The sequence below is a fragment of the Muntiacus reevesi genome, chromosome 5, assembly GCF_963930625.1.
Source record: "Muntiacus reevesi chromosome 5, mMunRee1.1, whole genome shotgun sequence".
Lineage (NCBI taxonomy): Eukaryota > Metazoa > Chordata > Mammalia > Artiodactyla > Cervidae > Muntiacus > Muntiacus reevesi.
Window position 1 is genome coordinate 23,537,690 of NC_089253.1, and position 22,164 is coordinate 23,559,853.

The following is a 22,164-nucleotide window of genomic DNA, read 5'->3' on the forward strand; positions in this document are numbered from 1 at the left end:
TCATTTTAGTTCTGTCCAAGTGGTTTTTTCAAACTAGTTTCTTCCAGAGCAATAAAACTTCATTCCTTATAAGGGGGGATAAATAAAATTCAGTATTATCACTATCAGAGCTTAGAGTTTAAAAAAAAAATGGGAAAAAAAAAAGAAAAGGATTCTCCATCACATAAAAGCTTACTAATAATATGATTTTAATAATATTTTTCAAAACCAAACCACAAGAAAAAATCTGGATCTTTAAAATAAATACTGTCACATAAGTTTGTACAATAAAATTGCACATTATTTTTAAAAGAAAAAAGGGGGGCAAAAACCACCCTGAATTTAAACTTTAAAAGTGACCTTTAAATACTTTAAAAGTATTCATTCTGGGAGGCTGATCTCTAATTCCCACAATGCTGGAAGTGATCAAACATTTTAGAGTATTTCTTTGGAAACTACTGTTAGAACTATGTTGTGAAAATAACAACAACAACGAACAAAACCCCAAACCAAAGCAAAAACGCATTAGGTTCATCATCTTATAGTTAGTTACCTTGTGCTTTTGGTCAAATGTAAAATTCCTAGTCTGAGAAATTTCTTATTCACACTGTCTTTTTTTTTGCTTTCCAAATATCCTGTCTGCCCCCAATGGTAGATTTTATTGCTGTTTAGTAGATAAGTCGTGTTCAACTCTTTTGTGACCCCACAGACTACAGCCTGCCAGGCGCCACTGTGCAGGGGATTTCCCAGGCAAGAGTACTGGAGTGGGTTGCCATTTCCTTTTCCAGGGGATCTTCCTGACACAGGGATCAAACCCATGTCTTCTGCATTGTCAGGTAGATTCTTTACCACTGAGCTGCCAGGGAAGTCCAATGGTAGATTTGCCATTACCAAAAAAAGACTTATCATCATTCACAATATTAACATGTACACATACACACACACACACACACACACACACAAGCTGGGTGGAATAACTGTATAGGTATGTTCACAATGTTTTATTTGTTTAAAAAAAAAATCTTGTCACATTACTATCTGGACAGTAAAATAAACTTTACGCACACATCAAACTGTCATGATTAGATGTTTGGCTTTATTTAATTTTATCTAAAAATTGTACACCATATTGAGTCAAAAAGTAGTTTTTGACTCAAGCTATTTTTTGACTCAACAATAGAGTACTCCCCTCAGCCATGCCAAAATTTCAGAGAATATCAGAGTTGACAAAATGGGGCAACCAAATACAGCAACTAGATAAATGCCCTTGGTATGTGTCATCCACGGTGATGAAAGGAAGTTTTATTTCAATGACAATGCATATTACTGTACTTATTCATTCGTTCAGGAGGGTATTTATGACATGCCAAATACTGCACCAGATAAAAAAGAAGTGAGAGGCAAATAACTCATCTTCTATGAGAATCCCTTATCAGAGCACACTGGTATATACGTGTGAATTGATTTGGGAAAAAAAAAAACAGAACAGTTAACTTTCTATGGACAATGAGGAAAGATGTACAGAAATAAGCTGGGTTATAAAGGGAAAAGTGTAATTCATCAAGTGAAAGAGGTCAAAGTAGTTTCCTAGGTAGAAGAGTATCTCAGATAAAGGCAAGGAGGAAAAAACGATAGGCAAGTTAGCTAAAAAATGAACAGTACAGCTGGAGCATATGATGGGCTTCTGTGGGGTTCTCACAGGTCAGGTCTGGAAATGATGAAAAATGGTCAGACTGTAAAGAGTCATGGTAAAGAATCTGGATTTTATCCTGGATATACTCATGATCCAGTAAGGGTTATTTTTTTTTTAATTTTAAGTTAATTAATTTATTTTAATTGGAGGCTAATTACTTTACAATATTGTAGTGGTTTTTGCCATACATTGACATGAATCAGCCATGGGTATACATGTGTTCCCCATCCTGAACCCCCCTCCCTCCTCCCTCCCCATCTCATCCCTCAGGGTCATCCCAGTGCATCAGCCCCGAGCACCTTGTCTCATGCATCCAACCTGGACTGGCGATCTATTTCACATATGATAATAAACATGTTTCAATGCTATTCTCTCAAATCATCCCACCCTTGCCTTAACTTTATTAAGGTGTAGTTTATATATAATAAAACAATAACATGTAAAATTGCAGTTCAATGAGTTTTACTTAATATATCACTTTTGTAAACTTTTACCTACCTCAAGTATCAAGATGCTCTCTTACGTTATCATCTAGAAATTTCACAGTTTTAAGCTTTTATATTTAGGTCTACTATCCATTTAAAGTCAGTGTATATTTGGTGTCAGATAAGAAGAGCCATTATTTTCCTTTATAAATATTCAGTTGTTTTAACACAATTTTCTGAGAAGACTATCCTTTTCCAATTAAATTTATACTGGCCCTTTGAAAAAACTTAATTGACTATACAAAAATGAGGCTATTTCTGGATTTTCTATTGGTATATTAATCTATATATCCATCTTTTTTTTATATATCCATCTTTTATTTGTCAATACTACACTGCTTGTGTTAAAATAATTTTTAAGTTTAGAATTTACATAGTGTAAGAAGTACAATATGGTTCTTAAAATTGTTTGGTTACAATAGTCTAGGTCATTTGTATGTAAATTTTAGAATCAGCATGTTAACTTCTTCCTTGCTAAATTCACTTATCAGCTCTGTATTTTTTTTTTTTTGGTAGGTTTCCTAGAGTTTTTTATGTATACATTATCTATAAATAATAACAGATTTATTCCTTCCCTCCCAATGGTTTTTAATTCTTTTTCATTTTTTACTGTACTAAGACTTCCAGTATAAGTGTGGTCACAGTGTATTTTCTTTTTACACATCACTGAATTAAATTTGCTACTATTTTGTTGAGGATTTATTTGCGAGGGACATTGGTCTGTAGTTTAATTTTCTTGTACCATCTTTGTCTAATTTTTGTTTAGGCTAATAAACAAATGAAAAGATGCTCAACATCACCGATTATTAGAGAAATGCAAATCAAAACCACACTGAGGTATCATCTCACACCAGTCAGAAAGGCCATCATCAAAAAGTCTACAAATAACCAATGTTGGAGAGGGTGTGGAGAAAAGGGAACCTTGTTACACTGTTGGTGGGAATGCAAACTGATACAACCACTATGGAGAACAATACAGAGATTCTTTAAAAAACTAGGAATAAAACTACCATACGACCCAGCAATCCCACTACTGGGCATATACTCTGAGGAAACCAGAACTGAAAAAGACACATGTACCTGAATGTTCAATGCAGCACTATTTACAACAGCTAGGATGTGGAAGCAACCTAGATGTCCATCGGCAGATGAATGGAGAACAAAGTTGTGGTAGATATACACAATGGAATATTACTCAGCTATAAAAAGGAACACATTTGAGTCAGTTCTAATGAGGTGGATGAACCTAGAGCCTATTATACAGACTGAAGTCAGTCAGAAAGAGAAAGACAAATACCACGTATTAATGCATACATATGGAATCTAGAAAGATGGTACCAATGATCCTACATAAAGGGTAGCAAAGGAGACCCAGATGTAAAGAACAGACTTTTGGACTCAGTGGCAAAAGGAGAAGGTGGGATGATTTGAGAGAATAGCATTCAAACATATACATTGTTATATGTAAAATAGATAACCAGGGCGAGTTTGATGCATGAAGCAGGGCACCCAAAACTGATGCTCTGTGACAATCTAGAGGGGGATAGGGTAGTGAGGTAGATGGGGGGGCTCACGATGGAGGGAACACATGTATATCTATGGCCAACTCATACTGATAAATGGAAAAAACCATCACAATATTGTATAGTAATTATCCTCCAATTAAAATAAATTCTAAAAAAAAACAACAACAACAACAGTGTAGGAGTGGTGCAGGTAGACATCATTTCCTTATCTCAAATTTAGTCTTTCTTTATTCGGCATGATGCTAGCTATAGACTGTATGGATGCCTTTTGTCAGGATGATGAAGCCCTCTTTTATTTCTAGTTTGCTGTATTTGTCATGAATTGATATTACATTTTGTCCAACTTTTTTTTCTGCATCCACTGATACAATCATGTAGTTTTTCTTCTTTAGACTGTGGCATAGTGGACTACATTACATGATTTTAAAATACTGAATCAGCCTTGCATTCTTGGAATAAAACCCATTTGGTCACAGTGTATTTTCTTTTTATACATCACTGGATTCAATTTGCTACTATTTTGTTGAGGATTTATTTGTGAGGGACACTGGTCTATAGTTTAATGTTCTTGTACTATCTTTGTCTAATTTTTGATATCAAAGAAATATTGTCCTCATAAAATCAGTTCTTTTCTATTTTCTGGAAGAGACTGTGTAGAGTGGGTATTATTTCTTTAATTGGCTGGCTTCTTTCACTCAGTAATATGTGTTTAAGATTCCTCGATGTTTTTTCACAGGTTGATAGCTCATTTCTTTCTAGCACTGAATGAAATTTTATCTTCTAGATGTACAGCCCATTTATATTTAATACAATTATCAACATGTTCTATATTAATACAGAGGTCCCTAGAGATCTTTTTTTCTGACTAGCTTCTATCCCAATACTCTGCCCCACAGCTTCTGGCTTCTATTCATCAGTAATACAACCAGAGGCTAATGATTAGTAGAGTAAAAAAAAAAAAATTCTTGTAACTGAGAATGACTACTTTTTCTTTGAAATGTTGCTTTCACAAACTTTCCTCAGGTTATATTCTTTTAGGGGAGCCTACTGGACTTACTATTTAAATGTAAGTACACACAATGGCAATGAAAGAAATACAGAATGTAGATGGTGCCACAGGGCAACATTAGAATCATATACCTTCTTCACAGTATTCTGAGAAAGCGAGTCAATTACTCAAAGGATTACCATATAAAGAATAGTTAGGATTTCAAAATTTCACTACGTATAAATAATACTGTGTTGCAATTAGGTAGGAGAAAATTCAAAGGCTGTCTTAAATCTCTTTCAAGATTAAAACATGGAAGAATTAGTACTGTCTTTAGAATTCTAGTAGTAAGACAACAAATGGTTACAGCGAGGAAAAAAGCAGTATTTTCAACTTCCCCAAAGTTAACCCAAATGTCAGAGCTAAAAAAAAAGGCAACAAAACATAAGTGAAGATGTCTTCGCCTCATTTCAGTTTTGCTGTGCTATAACTTTCCAGAGAAGGAGAAAGCGACCCCATCAGGTTTCACTTCCAGAGCATCACAGCCTGAGTGAAAGGGCAACAGCACAGTGCCGCTCTAATCCAATGGCGTTTGCTTGCATCTGCTAAGTTCCTTCACGCTTCAACAGTGAAATCTAAACCATATTAGAATTTTATGAGATATTTTAAATGAGAAGGATATAATGACCACTTGCTCAGTTTTGTCAAATCTTGACATTCTGCACAGTTCCTTCAGTTTTTCAAAGAAATAGTTCAGATATATGGCACTAAAGCCCCTTTCTGCAATCTTATTTCTATCCTTCTCTAGAGGTGACCACTTTGATGCATTCAGTGGTTATCATTCTTAAGTGTTGTTTCTTAATTTACTATGTGTGCGTATATACTGTTGTTTTACATGTTTTTAAAACTTCACATAAATCAAAATCATATATTTTAGGGATCCTTCTGCAAATTTTTGCTCAATGTTGCTTTTGAGAGACACACAAATAATCTGATGCTGAGTATCTCTGCAATGAGGTTTGGTGTACCTTCAGTTTTCCCATAGTCAAGAGGCTTTCAAGTGAAGATGGGACAAGACATACATGTAACAAGCAGTTAAAAAAAAAAAAGATTCCATAATCAAATTCTAACTTTTGGTGTTAAATGTGTAGATATATAAGAACTATCAGTGCTCATTAAGTGAACAATCAACAAGATGCAAAACAAAGGAATGCAGCATCAGATCAGTTACTATGTAAGATCTGAGGAGGTGGACACAGTGGAGAGCATTCTAAACAAATATATTTTGAATATAGTAACTACTGAATAACATTCTCTCTTAATTTACACTTTACTTCTATTGGTGATATTTGTTTAGTCACTTGGTAAATTAAAATATTTTCTTTTATTTATAGTTTCAACTAAGTACATACTAGTTAATGCTTAACGAAAAATTTTCTGAATTACTGTGTAGTACTCAACATAAGAGCTACATAATGGCACATACATTGTAACTGGCAGACATTAGATTCAAATAAAAGTTTTAACTTACTTCTTTAATGAAATGATATGCCACCTAACTTTAGGTACATGGTAATCTCTAAGAATTACTAACCTTAGTATGCTACATTGCTTCAGATACAGTGGGCACAGAAAAAGTGGTTGCAGAATGGATGAATACTGTTTGTTTCAGAATGAGTAAGACACTCGCCCCCTTTCTTTCTTACCTGCTTTAACTGAAAATGGCTTTTCCAGTAGAAATATTGTTTGTCTCCAGTGTGTTTTGGTGCTCAGTGGGCCCGTAGAAAACACAACCTGCATTGGTAGAGTTCAAAAATGTCTTATGAAGTACCAGATTTTTAATATCATGGTACATTAATTTACTACATCAAATACAAGCTCCAACTACTTACAAAAGCAAAATGCTTATGATCAAATACCTTGGGGCACAAATATAAAATACTTGCCTAGTTATGAGATACTTACCTTGTTGTGGCAATTCTTCTCAAAATATATATCAAAGTAGCCAGCAATTGCCTGTTTTTTAAAAGAAGTAATATAAATAATTATTAAACTAATCATATAACAATTGATTCCATCATTTTTTAAGTCACAGCAAAAAAACCATTTCAAAGATCAGACACTCTTAAACAAATGGCAGGTTACTATTTTCTCTAGAAAAGATGTTATAAATAAAAATAAAGTAATATAAGTTAGTTTTTCTCCATATAAACAAGATATTATATAAGGGTAACAAGGCTAATCAGATACTCAACATGTGTTCAATTAGAGAAATGACAGTGCTGGACCACTGAAAAGTGAGAATCTACATGGAGCGAGGCTCATCCGGCCCCTTACCCTTCCAGACTCTCCCACCGAGATGCTGCCATGTGAGTCAAGTCTCCATACAGCCGAGGCAGTGTGAGATAGCCCAGGAGAGACCAGCAGAACTAGTACTGAACTAGACCAACAGAACAATCCAGACTTCAGAAACAGTGACAAATAAATCTACATGATTTGATGTCAAGGCACTAGGTTTTGGAGTGGTTTGTTACACAGAAATAAATAACAGACACATACTCTTTTGCATAAACCCAGTTCATTTCATTTCTTCTGATTTAACTCATCCAATTTCAAAGCAAAGTACTATGATTATTTTTATGATGAGATAAATGAAATTTTAAAATATTACATATTTTGTTTCTGAAAATAAAAATTACACCATTCAAATAAAGCTTGTTTTAGGTATATACTCGAAGAAGAAATCTGATGTAACTCTAAGGTTCACTGTAACTGTATGAAAGGCTTCTAGAAGAAATTAATATGTTCAATCAAATATAAATTTTAATTTCTTTTTGTTTAAAATTTAAATGATACCATTCCTTTTTCTTTCACTAGTGGGACAGGCTCAACTCAACCTATTTTAAAACTGGCATTAAATAAAGCTTATAAAGTGTTAAAAATTAGAAACTGATTAAAAAAAAGTCATATAAAGCTAATTTGTATAGTTTCCTGCTTTTGTTAAGACTGTGGAGTTTTATTGATTCCACAGGGTTAATGCAGATTGGGCCCAAATCAAATTCAGTATTTAACCTTGAGGTTCATTACGCTTCAGATACCAAGAGAGAATCAAAATACTACTTATAATTCGGTCAAACAGAAAAAACCATGTAAGTCTCAGACCAATTCCCAAACTGTGTTCCTGCAGGAGAGAACCCACAACAGAACAGCAAACTCTTAGAGAACAGGAATGAGGTTTGAATCACTGTCTGCTGAGACACTGCTGACAGAACTTATGATTTGACTTTAACTGGACCGACTGCCTGTTAACACCAAACATCAATACGGTCCAGATGATGATAAGTCAGCAAAGAGTCCACAATATCCAGGAAACAATCCAATACTACTCAACATACAAAGTCCAGGAAAGTGGAACCAACTGTCAAGAGGAAAGACAGTCAATAAATGTCAGTGCTGAGATGATCCAGATGCTGGACTATCAGACAAAGACTTAAAGCAGAAACTATAACTATGTTGGTATGAGTTAATAGCAATGCCATAATAGAAACACACTGAAATAAATCAAAATAGAAATTCTCAGTGGAGAAATAGAAATGACAAGAAGAGAACCTAAACTGAAAACAACACAATTAACTGAAACAAAAAACTTCCTAGGCTGAATTGTAGAATGGAGAAGATGCAGTGAAAAAAGTCAGTGAATTTGAAGTGAGACCAATAGAAACAAACTAATTTTAAAAAACAAGGGGAAAAGACTGAAATAAAATGCCCAGAGACTTGCAGACCTATGGAGCTAAACAGACATCTGACTGGAGGTCCAGACTGAAAAGAAAAACATGATGAAAACAGGAAAAAAAAAAAGAAGAACACTTTAAAAGTTCTATATCCAGGAAAATTATCCTTTAGAGAATGAAGGATAAAAATATTTCCAAGTGAAGGAAAATTAAAGAATCCATTGCCAAAAGGTTTTTTAGAAGACATTTTAAAGAAAGTTCTTCAGGCTGACAGGCAATAATACTGGCAGGAAACCTGAAATACCAAAAATAAGAAAACAACAGAAATGATAAATAGTCGGGTAACTATAAAACACTACGCTCCCCCTCTGAATTTCTTCGATACCTATGATTATTTAACATAAAAATTATAACATCATCTGGTGGGGTTTTCAATGTAAGTATACATAGGCACAAAGATCAGTGCAGGGGCTGGAGGGTAGGAGGAAGAACGAAATCTAAACAATAAGCAACGTCTAAAAGTCTGCAAATAGAGTGCTCTTCAAGCATCATACACTAGGCAGAAACTTAATGTAAGAAGAATTTAAATTTTAGTATCAAAACTAAAAGATAAATAAAAGATCAGAGAATATTTGCCATACATATAACAAAGGGTCACTGTTCTTTGTACATTAAGCTACTACAAATTAGTAAGACAGCAATGTATCAAAAGAAGCTAACAAAACACAAAGCAAGAGATTTACAAAAGAAAAGCAAATGATTAATAGAGATATTAAAAAAAAACTGTTTCACCTACTTAGAAAAAAATAAGTAAATTAAGACAGCTGGATACAGTTTTCTTTGATTGTGTTTTAGAATGACAGTATTCAGAGTTAGCGAAGAAAGAAGCATTCATGCTGGGAAAATAAAATGAAATAACTTTTCCAGGGAAAATAACTAATATATATTAAAAAGAAATCAGATGCAAAACAGCACACATGATATGACTCAATTTATATACAGATATTCTAAAATAGCAAACCTAATTCATAGTGTTACAAGTCAGAAGAGGAGTTATCCTTGCAACAAGGATAGAAACTGGAAGGGGTTACATGGTGGGCTCCTGGGTTTCTGGTAATGTTCTGTTTCTTAAGTTGAATGCTAGCTATATATACATGAGGGAAAAATCACTTTGTGTAATTTTATTAAACTTTACTTATGACTTATGTACTTTTGTTTTCATACACTCAATTAAGATTTTTTACAATGTAATACTGGTTGATCCAGTAATTCAAAACTTCCAAAAATTAGTCTAAGAAAATTATTAAGTAGGCTTGCCATGATTTAACTATGTCAATTTTAGCCCAAATTTTCAACAACAGGTAATCAGTTAATAAATCATAAAATCTACAAATAACAGAATACTGTTTGGCCATCAAAAGTAAACCTACAGATAAATATTTACTGATTTGGAAAAAGAGTTTTGGTATACTATTAAGTGAAAAGAATAATATGTATTTATTTGGGGCACATATTCTGTGTTACACAAATGTGAATATATAACTATCTGGAAAGATCTGACCAAGCTACTGAAAGTAATAGATAGATTTGGACAGATTTGGGATATGGATATTCTTCATGTTTATCTATCCATTTCTCACAAATATGAAGAACTGTGATACTATGTTATTTTTAATAGGACTTGAGCTAAATAATCCTTACTATTGAATGGAGAGGCATTCAATTCAGCTGTTATCTCTGATTATTTCCCTTGCTGCTGCTGCTAAGTCACTTCAGTTGTGTCCTACTCTGTGCAGCCCCACAGACATCAGCCCATCAAGCTCCTCCATCCATGGGATTTTCCAGGCAAGAGTATGGAGTGGGGTGCCATTGCCTTCTCCGGATTACTTCCCTTAGTGACTCTCAAAAAAATCAGTCCTCTCTGTACCCCAAAGGCGAGGGCAGTGTCTAACATGTTAAAGGAACTAAACTAATTTAAAGGAAAAAAATGACAAGTTTTCCCCAGCTAGTAATTCTAGAAAAATAACATTTTCCAGGGCTTCCCTGGTGACTGAGATGATAAAGAATCTGCTTGCAATGGTGGAGACCTGGGTTTGATCCCTGGGTCGGGAAGATCCCCTGGAGAAGGGAATGGCCACCCACTCCAGTATTCTTGCCTGGAAAATTCCATGGATAGAGGAGCCTGATGGGCTACAGTCCACAGGTCGCAAAGAGTGGGATATGACTGCACGACTAACACACACACACATTTTCCAATGAGGAGAGAAGCAGAAGTGAAAGTGAATGTTTAGTCTCTCAGTCATGTCCGACTCTTTGTGACCCCATCGATTGTAGACTACCAGACTCCTCCGTCCACGGCATTTTCCAGGCAAGAGTATTGGAGTGGGTTGTCATTTCCTTCTCCAGAGGATCTTCCCGACCCAGGGATCGAACCTGAGTCTCCCACATTGTAGGCAGACATTTACCGTCTGAGCCACCAGGGACGTCCCTAAAGTAGCAGTAGAGAAGAAAAGATGCAAATGGAAAAGTAACAGTAATAGAAATTATTGAAGCCCTCTTTACATGTATATTTATTATAAAATCTTTGAAAAATTTTATTTGTATTGGTTTGTATTAGTTTTTATTGAAGAAGAGCTGCTTTACAATGTTATATTTGTTTCTGCTACACAGCAAACTGAAGCAGTTATATGTACACATGTATCCCCTCGTTTTGGATTCGCACCTCCTTTAGGTCCCCACAGAGCAGTGAGGAGAGGTCCCTGTGCTGTATGGTAGGTCCTCACTAGTTACCTATTTTATACACAGTAGTGTATATATGGGGATGGACTTTCCAAGTGGCTTAGTGGTAAAGAATCTGCCTGCCAGTGCAAGAGATGCAGGTTCAATCCCTGGGTTGGGAAGAGTACCCTGGAGTAGGAAATGGCAATTCACGCCACTGTTTTTGTCTAGATAATTCCATGGACAGAGGAGTCTGTTGGGCTGCAAAGAGTCGGACACGAGTGAACAACTGAACACTGAACACGCACGCAGTGTATGTATGAAAACATTAAGAAGACCTCTAAAGATTTTATAAGTGGGTCCTAGAGGGAGATGGTTACTTTGAAATTATTAAGTCATACATGTGCTGTATACTCTATGTTACCAAAAATGGAAGTGAGGAAAGAAAAACTTCAGTGACCTAATAAAACCTTTAGTGGAAACAACAAATTTGGGCTGGAAAGCAGCTCTTACAATGTTATCAGAAAGTGCAACCAGAGTTTGAAATATATAAAATATATTAAGTGAAATGGCCTATTTAACTCTGGTAAAAAAGAAAAGAAAAGAAAAGAAAAACCAGGCTGGTAACGTTAATAGAACATTACAGAACTATAATCATAGAGTATAGGTCTTAATGAAGACAAGAGGCTGATACATAAGTTTACAACAAAGTTAAAAAATAAAAGATTTGAGAATATAAATGCATTTTAGAATTGTCTTTCAATCCCTAAATATAATTATCTATGAAATTTAGTTCTCAAAAAAGAAACTAACCCTCCCGCAGATACCCAAAAATACAGTGAAAGAAATAATGGAGAGTTTAGCATAACCAAAAAACAAATAGTTTATAAGCCCACAGACAAATAAAATAAGAAAGAAAAATAGAAGACATATCTATATCATAGTTCCCTGTGAAGGACATTATAGGATCTTCAACTCTTCATGCAGATCTACCTTCCTAATGATGTTTGTTTAAAGGTAGTGCTAAGATCAGTCTCATGGCAAACATTAAGCAGAAGCATGAGAAGTCAGAAAAAAATTCACCTGGGATTTAAAATCACATGCACATAATGTACTCACCAGAGAACTAAATGGTTATTTACCCTCGAATACAAGCAAGGCCTAGAATGCCACTTTAGGGAAAGAGCATTTTTTTTCTTTTTAAATATATGTGATCCTGGATAATTAAAATAGGGATTAGAAAAAAAAGAGGGAAAAAAACCTTAAACTTGAAACATCATATAAACTAGTTGAACTATGATCACTGTTTTTATTTCTGCAAGGATGTTATAAACAATCAAATATGTCAGATGATTTGGGGACAAAACTATTCATTTTGCTGCAGAATATAAACATGCAACTGTTTTTCAATTACAGTTTAACCTCCTTGTTACCACCACTTTGACACGCTATCTCTAGGTGTTTTAAATATTAATTTCAATGAGCTCACTCTCTCTCTGTGGAAGTCATTCAAACACAATAATAAACAACCAGCACAGGAAATGGAAAATGATGCCAAACAGGCAATGGCAATAAATAACTGGAGCACAACTTGACATGTGCTTAAAAAAGATCAGATAGAGATTGGAAGACCTGGCCACAGAATGAATTTCCCCTTTGTTCCACATATATCTCTAATTAGGGGCAAGGGGAATGCTACGGACAGAAATAAGCATTGAAATTAAGTATCTACAGGAGCTAGGTTAGTTTGCAAAGGCAAACACAATGTGCAAAGGCACAATGAAATAAAAATTCACTGCCTTTACCACAGGAAGAAAAATACAGGTATAAAGTCACTAAGACTGAGAGAAAGAGTTAATGGTAATTAAGAACAACAGTGATGACAGAAATAAACAGAATGAAAGGAACATATATGCATACAGTAAATTTCTGGGATAGTTTGAGCATGCTTTTAATTTGGTGAGACCCTTCCATTATTACTTTGAAGTACATAATAATACAGACATGTAGCTTTATTGTACACCTTAAATATTCCAAAGTATTAGAAGAGTTTCAGAATGAGCTATTTGTTTCTGCTTTGTGGATTTCACAATCATTGCATGTATACATTGAACCATTTGAAAAATCTGTTTTAAGCTACATTTTGTTTTTTCATTCCATACATACAAAGTAGTATGATACATGCTCATTTGAAGAACGGTGACATGGAATAAAAATGAATTGCTTTCTCATGTATTTTAGTGGGATGAGTATTTCTTTAAAGAGGACGTATCATATGTGTATACAGCAGGATGGCAGCCAATGAAGTGAGATCAGACTAGACCTTATGAGGAAGAAGGAAATTAAAAATTATCATTATCACTATCACCTGCAGGGAGTAATTTATCATTTCTGTTCTTCATTGGTATCATGTTCCAGCAGCGTGTGGTTACAGCAGATACAATTAGGCAGCTGGCCACAGAAATAGGAGGATAATGTGCTTTTGATGGAGTTTATCCAAGCATGGAGACAGAGTGCTTGTAAGCCATGCAGCAGAATCACTCTAACAAAAATACAATTCATTTTTTGTTGGAGTATTTCTTTCAAAATCTTAACATGGAATTCAAAAGCTAACTGATGATGAGTCTGAAGCACATAAAGCAAGATTAAGAAGATAATGCATAAAAAAGATTATACATTTTAAACTTACATCATTGTCTATAAACCAATCAGATGAAAATACAAATATAGGCCATAAAAAGCTGCTGCATAAAAAGCATGAACTCTGCTGGTGATAACTGGTATTTAAGAAGACATAACCAAGGAAATGAAAATTATATATTATATTATTCTACCAATATTAACTATAGCCTAAATTATAGACTCTTCCCTCTTCAATTAATTTCCTATTTTATCCCAAGAGGAAATTTGCATCTTTTCTTTCTTTCATGATTCCTCTAGGGAACAATACACATTAAGTGCCATATACTTCTCAAGGGGTATCACCAAACTGAGTATCGTTTAGAAAATATATCAAGCAATACGGAAAGCATCAAAAAAGACAATAGGTCTAAGAATATTTTTAAAAGGTACTTTTACAAGAAAAAAAACTCAACATAAATCATTTTTGATCTACTAAAATATTCCCAAGGTACAACTGAAATTCCTCTAAAATTTACTAAGATTGCTCCCTTGTAGTTTACCTACAAAATTACCTATACTCATCAGAGAACTAAATGGTTATTTACCCTCGAATACAAGCAAGGCCTAGAAAAGCAGTGTTAGAGAGCAGAAGTGATCACTGCTTCAGAGACTAAAAAACATAAGTACTTGAATTCTGACATTTAATAGATCAAAAGCTTATATGACCTTTCTCCTCAACACGTCTTCCTAGCTAGAAACACAAGATACTATTAATTTATACATTCAATATTTATTGAGATTCACCAATATTTTCACTTAAAGAACCTTTTAAACTATAATGAACATGCAGAAAGGTGCACAAAAGTGTACATCACAGTGAATTTTCAAACAGAGTACAGCTGTGAACCCTCGCTCAGATCAAGAAACAGAACATCTCAGCAGCCTAGTAATCCTCCTACGCACCCGGCCCAGGGTAACTACTATCCTGATGTTCCCCCAACTTTACTGAGATGTAACTGACCTAACCATGTATAATGCAAGGTGTGCCATGTGTTGATTTGATACACTTACACACTGCAAAAGGACTATCACCAGACCATACACTAAACCTCCATCATGCCACATGAGTATCACTTTTTTTTTTTTTGCAGTGAGAACATTTAAAATCTTCTTCTAGTAATCTTTAACTATATAATATAGCATCATTAACTACAGTATAATCATCTTGATGTACAATGGATCCCCAGAACTTACTCAACTTCTAACTAGAAGTCTGTACTCTTGACCAAGATTTCCCCATTTTTCCCAGTCCCCCACCCACTGGTAACCACCATTCTGTTCTCTGTTTCTGAGTCTGGCCTTTTTATTTAGGTTCTATGTATAAGAGACATCAGACAGTTGTTTGTTTCCTTCTGACTTCTTTCACTTAGCCTAATACCCTCAAGATCCATCCATGCTGTGGTAAATGGCAAGATTTCCTTCTCTTTACTGTGGAATAATACTCGACTGCATGTGTGTGTATATATATATATATAAAATCTACACACACAATAAAGTGTGTACCTGTGTGTATCTATAATCTCATACCTTCATCTAGTCCATTGTATACACTTTGGATGTTTCTGTTATCTTGACTATTGTGAATAATCAAGACCCTGTTTTCATTTCCTCTGGATATATATCCAGAAGCAGGATTGCTGGGTCGTATGGTGGTTCTATTTTTAATTTTCTGAGGAACCTCTGTACTGTTTCCTGTAATGGTTGTACCAATTTACATTTCCACTAAAAGTGTAGAGTTCCTTTTCTTGACATCCTTGCCAACACTTATCTCTCCAATTTCTGAGAGCATATTCATTTTCCGTATTATATGCTTCACCAATATCATAGTCTTTTGTGCCTAGCTAATTTTATTATTGTTTTTGACATTCACTTATATGATTGCATAGTACCTAAATAGCTATATGGCTCTAAGACATATGTGACTATACAATTTATTTATCCAGTCTACTGTTGACAAGTATTCAGTGCCATTTTTTATGAACATTCTTCTATGAATGTATTTTGGTGAACTTAAGTACTCGAAGCTGTCGGGTATATACCTAGGAGTGAAACTATTGCTATATGCCCATATACCACTTTTGTTCACTTTCATTGCTTCCTGTTTTTCTGGACTTCCATCTAGGATCACTTTTTGTTTGCTTCTATCCGCTTCAGTAATCAGTTTACTGGGGCAAATTCTTTTTTTTTGTTTACCTGAAATATAATCTATTTCAGCTTCAATTTTCATTTTTTAAAAGTTTATTTATTTTTGGTTGTGCTGGGTCTCACTGCTGCATGTGGTTTCTCTAGTTGCAGTGCACAGGCTTCTCACTGAGGTGGCTTCCCTTGTTGCGAAGCACAGGTTCTAGGCGTACAGGCTTCAGTAGTTGTGGCACCTGGGATCAGCTGCTCCGTGGCATGTGCAATCTTCCCAGACCAGGGAGAGAACCCATGTCTCCTGCACTGGCAGGTGGATTCCAATCCACTGTTCCACCAGGTAAACTCTCAGCTTCATTCTTAAAAGTCATTTTTAGTTCAGTTCAGTCACTCAGTTATGTCCAACTCTTTGTGACCCACCCCCCCCAAAGACTGCAGCACGCCAGGCCTCCCTGTCCATCACCAACTCCCGAAGTTTACTCAAACTCATGTCCATCGAGTCGGTGATGCCATCCAACCATCTCATCCTCTGTCGTCCCCTTCTCCTCCTGCTTTCAATCTTTCCCAGCAGCAGGGTCTTTTCCAATGAGTCCATTCTTTGCATCAGGTGGCCAAAGTACTGGAGCTTCAACTTCAGCATCAGTCCTTCCAAAGAATCTTCAGGACTGATTTCCTTTAGGATTGATTAGTTGGATCTCCTTGCAGTCCAAGGGACTCAAGAGTCTTCTTCAACACCACAGTTCAAAAGTATCAACTCTTGGCCCTCAGCTTTCTTTACAGTCCAACTCTCACATTCATACATGACTACTGGAAACACCACAGCTTTGACTAGACAGACCTTTGTTGGCAAAGTTATTCTAATTGGGTAAAATTCAGTGTTGGCAGTTATTTTCTTTCAGCACAGTGAGGATGTCATCACTGAATTACCTTCTGTCTTTCCAATTCTATTGTTCTTGCTGAGAAATCATCTATTTACGGTTCTTTTAAAGATAATGTTCTTCTTACAGCCCCACTGAGGCTTCTAAGATGTTCTCTTTGGTTTTAGTAGAATATATCTAGAGAAATTCTCCCCTTTTAAGTTGAAATACAATTCACATACCATAAAAATGTCCCCATTTAAGTAAACTGTATAATTCAGTTTTTAAAAAGTATATTGAGTTGTACAACCATTACCACAATCTAATTTTAGAAGATTTTTATCAACCCCAAAGAAACCTTGTATCCATACTGCTCCTTTTATCCTCAGTTCTCAGATGTGCCTATTATGAACATTTCAGATAAGTGGAATCACAGAACTGGAACATCATATAAATGGAATCCTCTCACAGCAGGCCTTTTTCACTTAGCATTTTCACTCATTATTTCAGGGTTCACACATTCTGCAGCATGTATCAGGATTTCATTGTTTTCTATAACCAGATAATATTTCATTATATGGCTACACCACATTTTGTTTATTCATTCTTCAGGTGATGGACATCGGGACTGCTTCCCTTTGTTAGCTTTTAAAAATTGTGCTGCTACGTACATATACATACATGCTATGTACATATATGAACAAGTGTTTGTATGGATGCATGTTTTCATTTCTCCTGGGTATATATCTAAAAATGGAAGGATTTTTAAAATCATCCCTATTCAAGTTATGCTATATTTCTTAAATTGTAGTTCATTGTCTTTCATCTGTTTGGGAAGCTCTCAGCCATTAGCTCTTCAGACAGTTTGAGAATTCTTGCCTCTTTCCCCTTTGGGACCCCATGTAAACACATAGGAGACTGTTTCTTGTTTCTTTTCTCTCTCACCCTTTCCAATGCTGCGTTCTGTTGTTCTGGATATTTCCTTCTGACATAAAATCTAGTTCTACAATCCTCTCTATTAAATCTAGTGATTTAATATTTTACCACTAAACTCATCTTTAGTTAAGATTTAGAATATCTGTTCAGTTTTTTTTCAAATCTGTTATATTATGCCTTAAAATACTCCCAACTCTGTTTGAAATTTTCAATTTTTGTTCTTAAACTTGGTAAGCATAGTTATTTTAAAGTCCATATCTGATCTATCTGTCATCTTTAACTCCTGGAGCTGTATTTTTTTAAAAAATGTTTATTGATTTGGCTGCACAGGGTCTCAGTTGTGGTCTGTAGGATCTTTGTTGCGGTGTGATTGCTAGTTGCAACATGTGGAATCCTAGCACCCCGACCAGGGATTGAACCCGGGACCCCTCATTGGGAGTACAGACTCTCAGCCACTGGACCACCAGGGAAGTCCCTGGAGCTCTATTTTTATTGCCTGGTTTACCTGGTTCTTGATTATGTTGTCCTGTGTTCTTGTGCAACTGATTACCTTTGATTACGTTCTGACCATTATATATGAAAAACTAGAGAAATCATTCCAGATCTATAAAAATGCCCTTCCGGAAAGAATCTTTTTTTCCTGCAAGGAACATGAGGATGCTGGCAAAAACCAGGGTCATCTTAATCTAATAATGGGGTTTGAGAATTTTCTGAGCTACCCAGATGATTTGAAGTGGGCCTGAAGCCCCTAACAAGGGCTCATTTACTTCTGTTATTCTCTATTCTTGGGTGCAGTCTTTCTAGATTCCAAGGCAAAGCACTGGGGAACTTTTAAATGGCTCCACTTTTGTATTTCTGCCCATGTGAGGCTATCAAAAGGGTTACACAAGTTCATTAGCTGCTACCTCTGAAGTGGTAAATGCCTACAGGGCAAAAGCAGTCCCAAATGCCAGTCTTGTTTCTTTGGATTTCCTTCTGACTCTTGGCTTGGTAATGCTTCACTGATTTATCTCTCTGGTACTTTCACACAGACAGTATTTAGTTTTTTTTTTTTTTTTTTTCAACTTTCGAAGTTGGTCTCAGTAAAAGGGTTATTCCATTTTACACAGTCTGCTGTTAGAGGAGGCAGATTCATCACTGGACTGTTTTTGTTTTTTTTCCTATCTAAGGTCCTTCATCCTCTAAACTAGCTCCTTCTCACTTGTTATGTCTCAGTTTAAATGTTACTTTCCCTGTGCAGCCTTCCCTAATTCCGCAGAGATTATAATACACTCATTAAATGTTCCTGTATTTCCTGTAATAATATTCATCATATTCATAATGCTTTCTGTTCGACTGAAAATCCCAATAGGCCCTTTAGGGCAATCTCTCTGCATCTGTGCTTACCTCCCTATATTCACTGCCTAAGCACAATGAGAGGGTGTTCAATCTAAACATTTAGTGAAAACAGCCATGCAGTTACAAGGGCATGAAATAGCCTGGGATGTTCAGGCACCACAGGAAATTAATAAAGATTTGTTAATTGAGAGAACAATTAAAGAATGAAATTATATAATATGCTCAACTCCTACCAACCTTCAGGAAAAAACTATGATGCTTTACTTCTCTTATCATTTCCTACTTTTTATTCAAAACTGGAATTTGATGTCAACTGCTCTAGAGGAATATTCCTTGATGTCTCTACCAACAATTAATCACTCCCTAATAATTTAGTGCAAACTGTATGATGAAGGCTTTTTGGAAGAAACTCATGCCTAAGGTAAAACCTTAAATATGAGTGAGTAAGAGTTTGCCAGGTCAAGGGTAACTTTTACATATGCCTGTATCAGTAAAATTCTATTACAGAGCACCTCAGTACAATTATGTTTATATGCTGACCTCTCCTACTAAGTGAAGGTCTTCGGCGGCAGAGACTATATTTTCTGTTGTCCTCACGATGCCTAATACAGTACTAGAATCCAATACATGTCTGAATAAAAAGTCATCATGAAAAGGTGTGCATGTAAGTGCTTCTTTGCCATTTAAGAACTCTTGCAGCCACTGGTTCTCGAGCTTTCTATCTCCTGCTTCCTCACGCCATCAGTTTCTCACAGCTCAACGTCAATGGCTACTGCTGCTTTATATTCCACGTTCACGCTGCTTTCCAATATTCCATAAAAGCTGTAAGAATGACATGGCCACTCCTCATTCTTCAAATGCCAGAAAATACTATCAATGGTAAGAAAACATTACATTTAAAAGTTTAAAAACAAAACAGTAGATAAACTGAATTTAACAAATCAATGCAGAACAAAAAAATTAGATTTCTGACTGCTACAGAGGTTTAAAATTGAAAACTATTAAAACTCATTTTTGTGGCTAGGAGATCAAGCTCTATAAGATACTTCTTGTCTTTATAAACCTTCAGAAGTATAAACTAAGAGATGGAATACTGAAAGAAATCCTGACAGACAGGAAAGAAAAGGGGGGGGGGGGCAGGTAGAAGATGTGATATACTTTAATTTCCAGGAAGTAATATGGCTGTTTTTTCTCTCTTGAAATGTGAACTAAAAAGATGGCTGTTACCTTTCCACTTGAGCCCTTCTAAGAAATATCCAACATCTGAGGTGAGAACTAAAAATCTAGTTAGTAGATGTTCAGATTTTTTTTTAAATTGTGATCTCTGAATACTGAGACTAGCCCATCCCATATTCATGAGGTTGGATGCTGAATAAAAGGATGAGAAGAAGAGAAAAAAGAAATCAGGTTTAAGGCTATGGTACAGTCTTCAGGGATAGCCAGGACATATCACCTGTTAAAGAAACGGGCCTGCTGTAATAGTTATGTCACTGTCTTAGTGACCTAGACGGGAAAAATTTGACTCTGAAAAACTGTAGGCATTAAAGAGTGATTTTGCTTTGAGAAGCGCCTGGTTTGCATAAATGTGGCATTTTGAAAGAGTCTCATTTTTCTAAAACATTAGGTATTCAGGGGTATGAACAGCTTACAAAGTTTACTGCGTACCTCTGGCTGTAAAGAAATGGGTACTGACAGACAGATCAGCGCTCCCCAGGTGGCACCAGTGGTAAAGAACCCACCTGCAATGCAGGAGACACAATGAGATGTGGATTTGATCCCTGGGTGGGGAAGATACCTGGAGAAAGGAATGGCTACCCACTCCAGTATTCTTGCCTGGAGAATTCTAAAGACAGAGGAGGCTGGTGGGCTACAGTCCGATGCGTTGCAGAGTCGGACATAACTGGGGCCACTCAACACGCACGATAGATAAACCAGTGACACTTATTTAATACTGATGGAGTAAGTAAATTCAACCTATGCAATCACACTCCCTATAAACAAATGAATAAGTTAAAAATAAAATAAACAATCCCTTCTTTACAAAGATAGGGAAGTGAATGGAAAGAGTAATCAGATCATTTTATGAGCATTTTCTATGTGCCAGACACAGTGGTAAGTGCTTTTATGCACTGCCTCATTTTGCTCTCAAAATAACACCCAGGAGGTAATTATTGGTGTTATAATCTCCACTTTTCACATGAAAAATTTCAAGGTCAGGTTAAGTTAAATGCCTCTTCTAAAGTCATACGGGGGAGGGGGAATCATACTGGTAAACGTGGCCCACTTTGTTTAAAGCTTGAAGTTTCCAACTGTGACACTGTGTCACCATCGTCTAAACCTTCCTCTTTGATTTAAATTATTTTTTAGAAAACTCTATTTTAAGACTGGTCCTTTTCTCATCTAGTCTTCTAGAAAAGAGAAAGACTGATTTAGGTAAATATTAAGTTCTGAGCCATCTGGTATATAGGACAAAAATTTATTTTTCCAATTCCTGACTCATTTTTCCACAAGGACTGATCTTTCCTATGAATACATAGATACATACACACACACGTGTGTGTGTGTGTGTGTGTATACATATATATATATGTCTGGAAACATTGGATGTTTTAGGATTTTTTGAAGACCTGGATGCCAATATTAATAATGGTTTCTGCCAGAACATAAGTCAAAGGGAATATGAACTGAGAAAATTACTTAGAGGTCATTACTCCAGGGATAATTGCCTGAATCAGAGAGGAAAATACCTGGTCAAACTCATTTATTATCACAACATAACAATGCTAATTGGCAACCTCTGAGATAACTCCGGGGAGAACTCCCCTGACATCTCTAATCAAGAGTTCACTAATACTGATTATTTCATTTTTATGGTTATTGCTGTGAAGACAATATTTTAGTCCTGCTTGAGTGTGATTATTTCTCTCATAAATTTATTCTGACTCTGGGCACTGCTGACTTCAAGCATGACCCTATACCTATCTAGAATTAAACTGAGTTTATAATGCAGCTTAAGCTTTTAATGTTCCAATCTAACTGTATTTCAGAACTGATGTTAGAATCTTTAACTCAACTTCAGGGTTCCTCATTTTGTG

The 22,164-nt window shown here is 35.6% G+C and overlaps 1 protein-coding gene across 2 annotated transcripts in view; it reads right to left on the reverse strand.

The window, feature by feature from the left end:
* Positions 1 to 22,164, reverse strand: part of PRMT3 (protein arginine methyltransferase 3) — a 124,188-nt gene that overhangs the window by 9,344 nt on the left and 92,680 nt on the right. Inside the window, exons 14-16 of one of the 2 annotated variants that reach the window (XM_065937234.1) lie at positions 6,637 to 6,687; positions 6,378 to 6,465; positions 5,271 to 5,306 (exon numbers count right to left, since the gene is read on the reverse strand). In XM_065937234.1, coding sequence (XP_065793306.1) covers positions 5,287 to 5,306; positions 6,378 to 6,465; positions 6,637 to 6,687 — 159 coding nt within the window. In that variant the 3' untranslated portion in view covers positions 5,271 to 5,286. Of the gene's footprint in view, positions 1 to 5,270; positions 5,307 to 6,377; positions 6,466 to 6,636; positions 6,688 to 22,164 lie in introns of those variants that run through there. The other variant, XM_065937233.1, reaches the window with a different exon arrangement.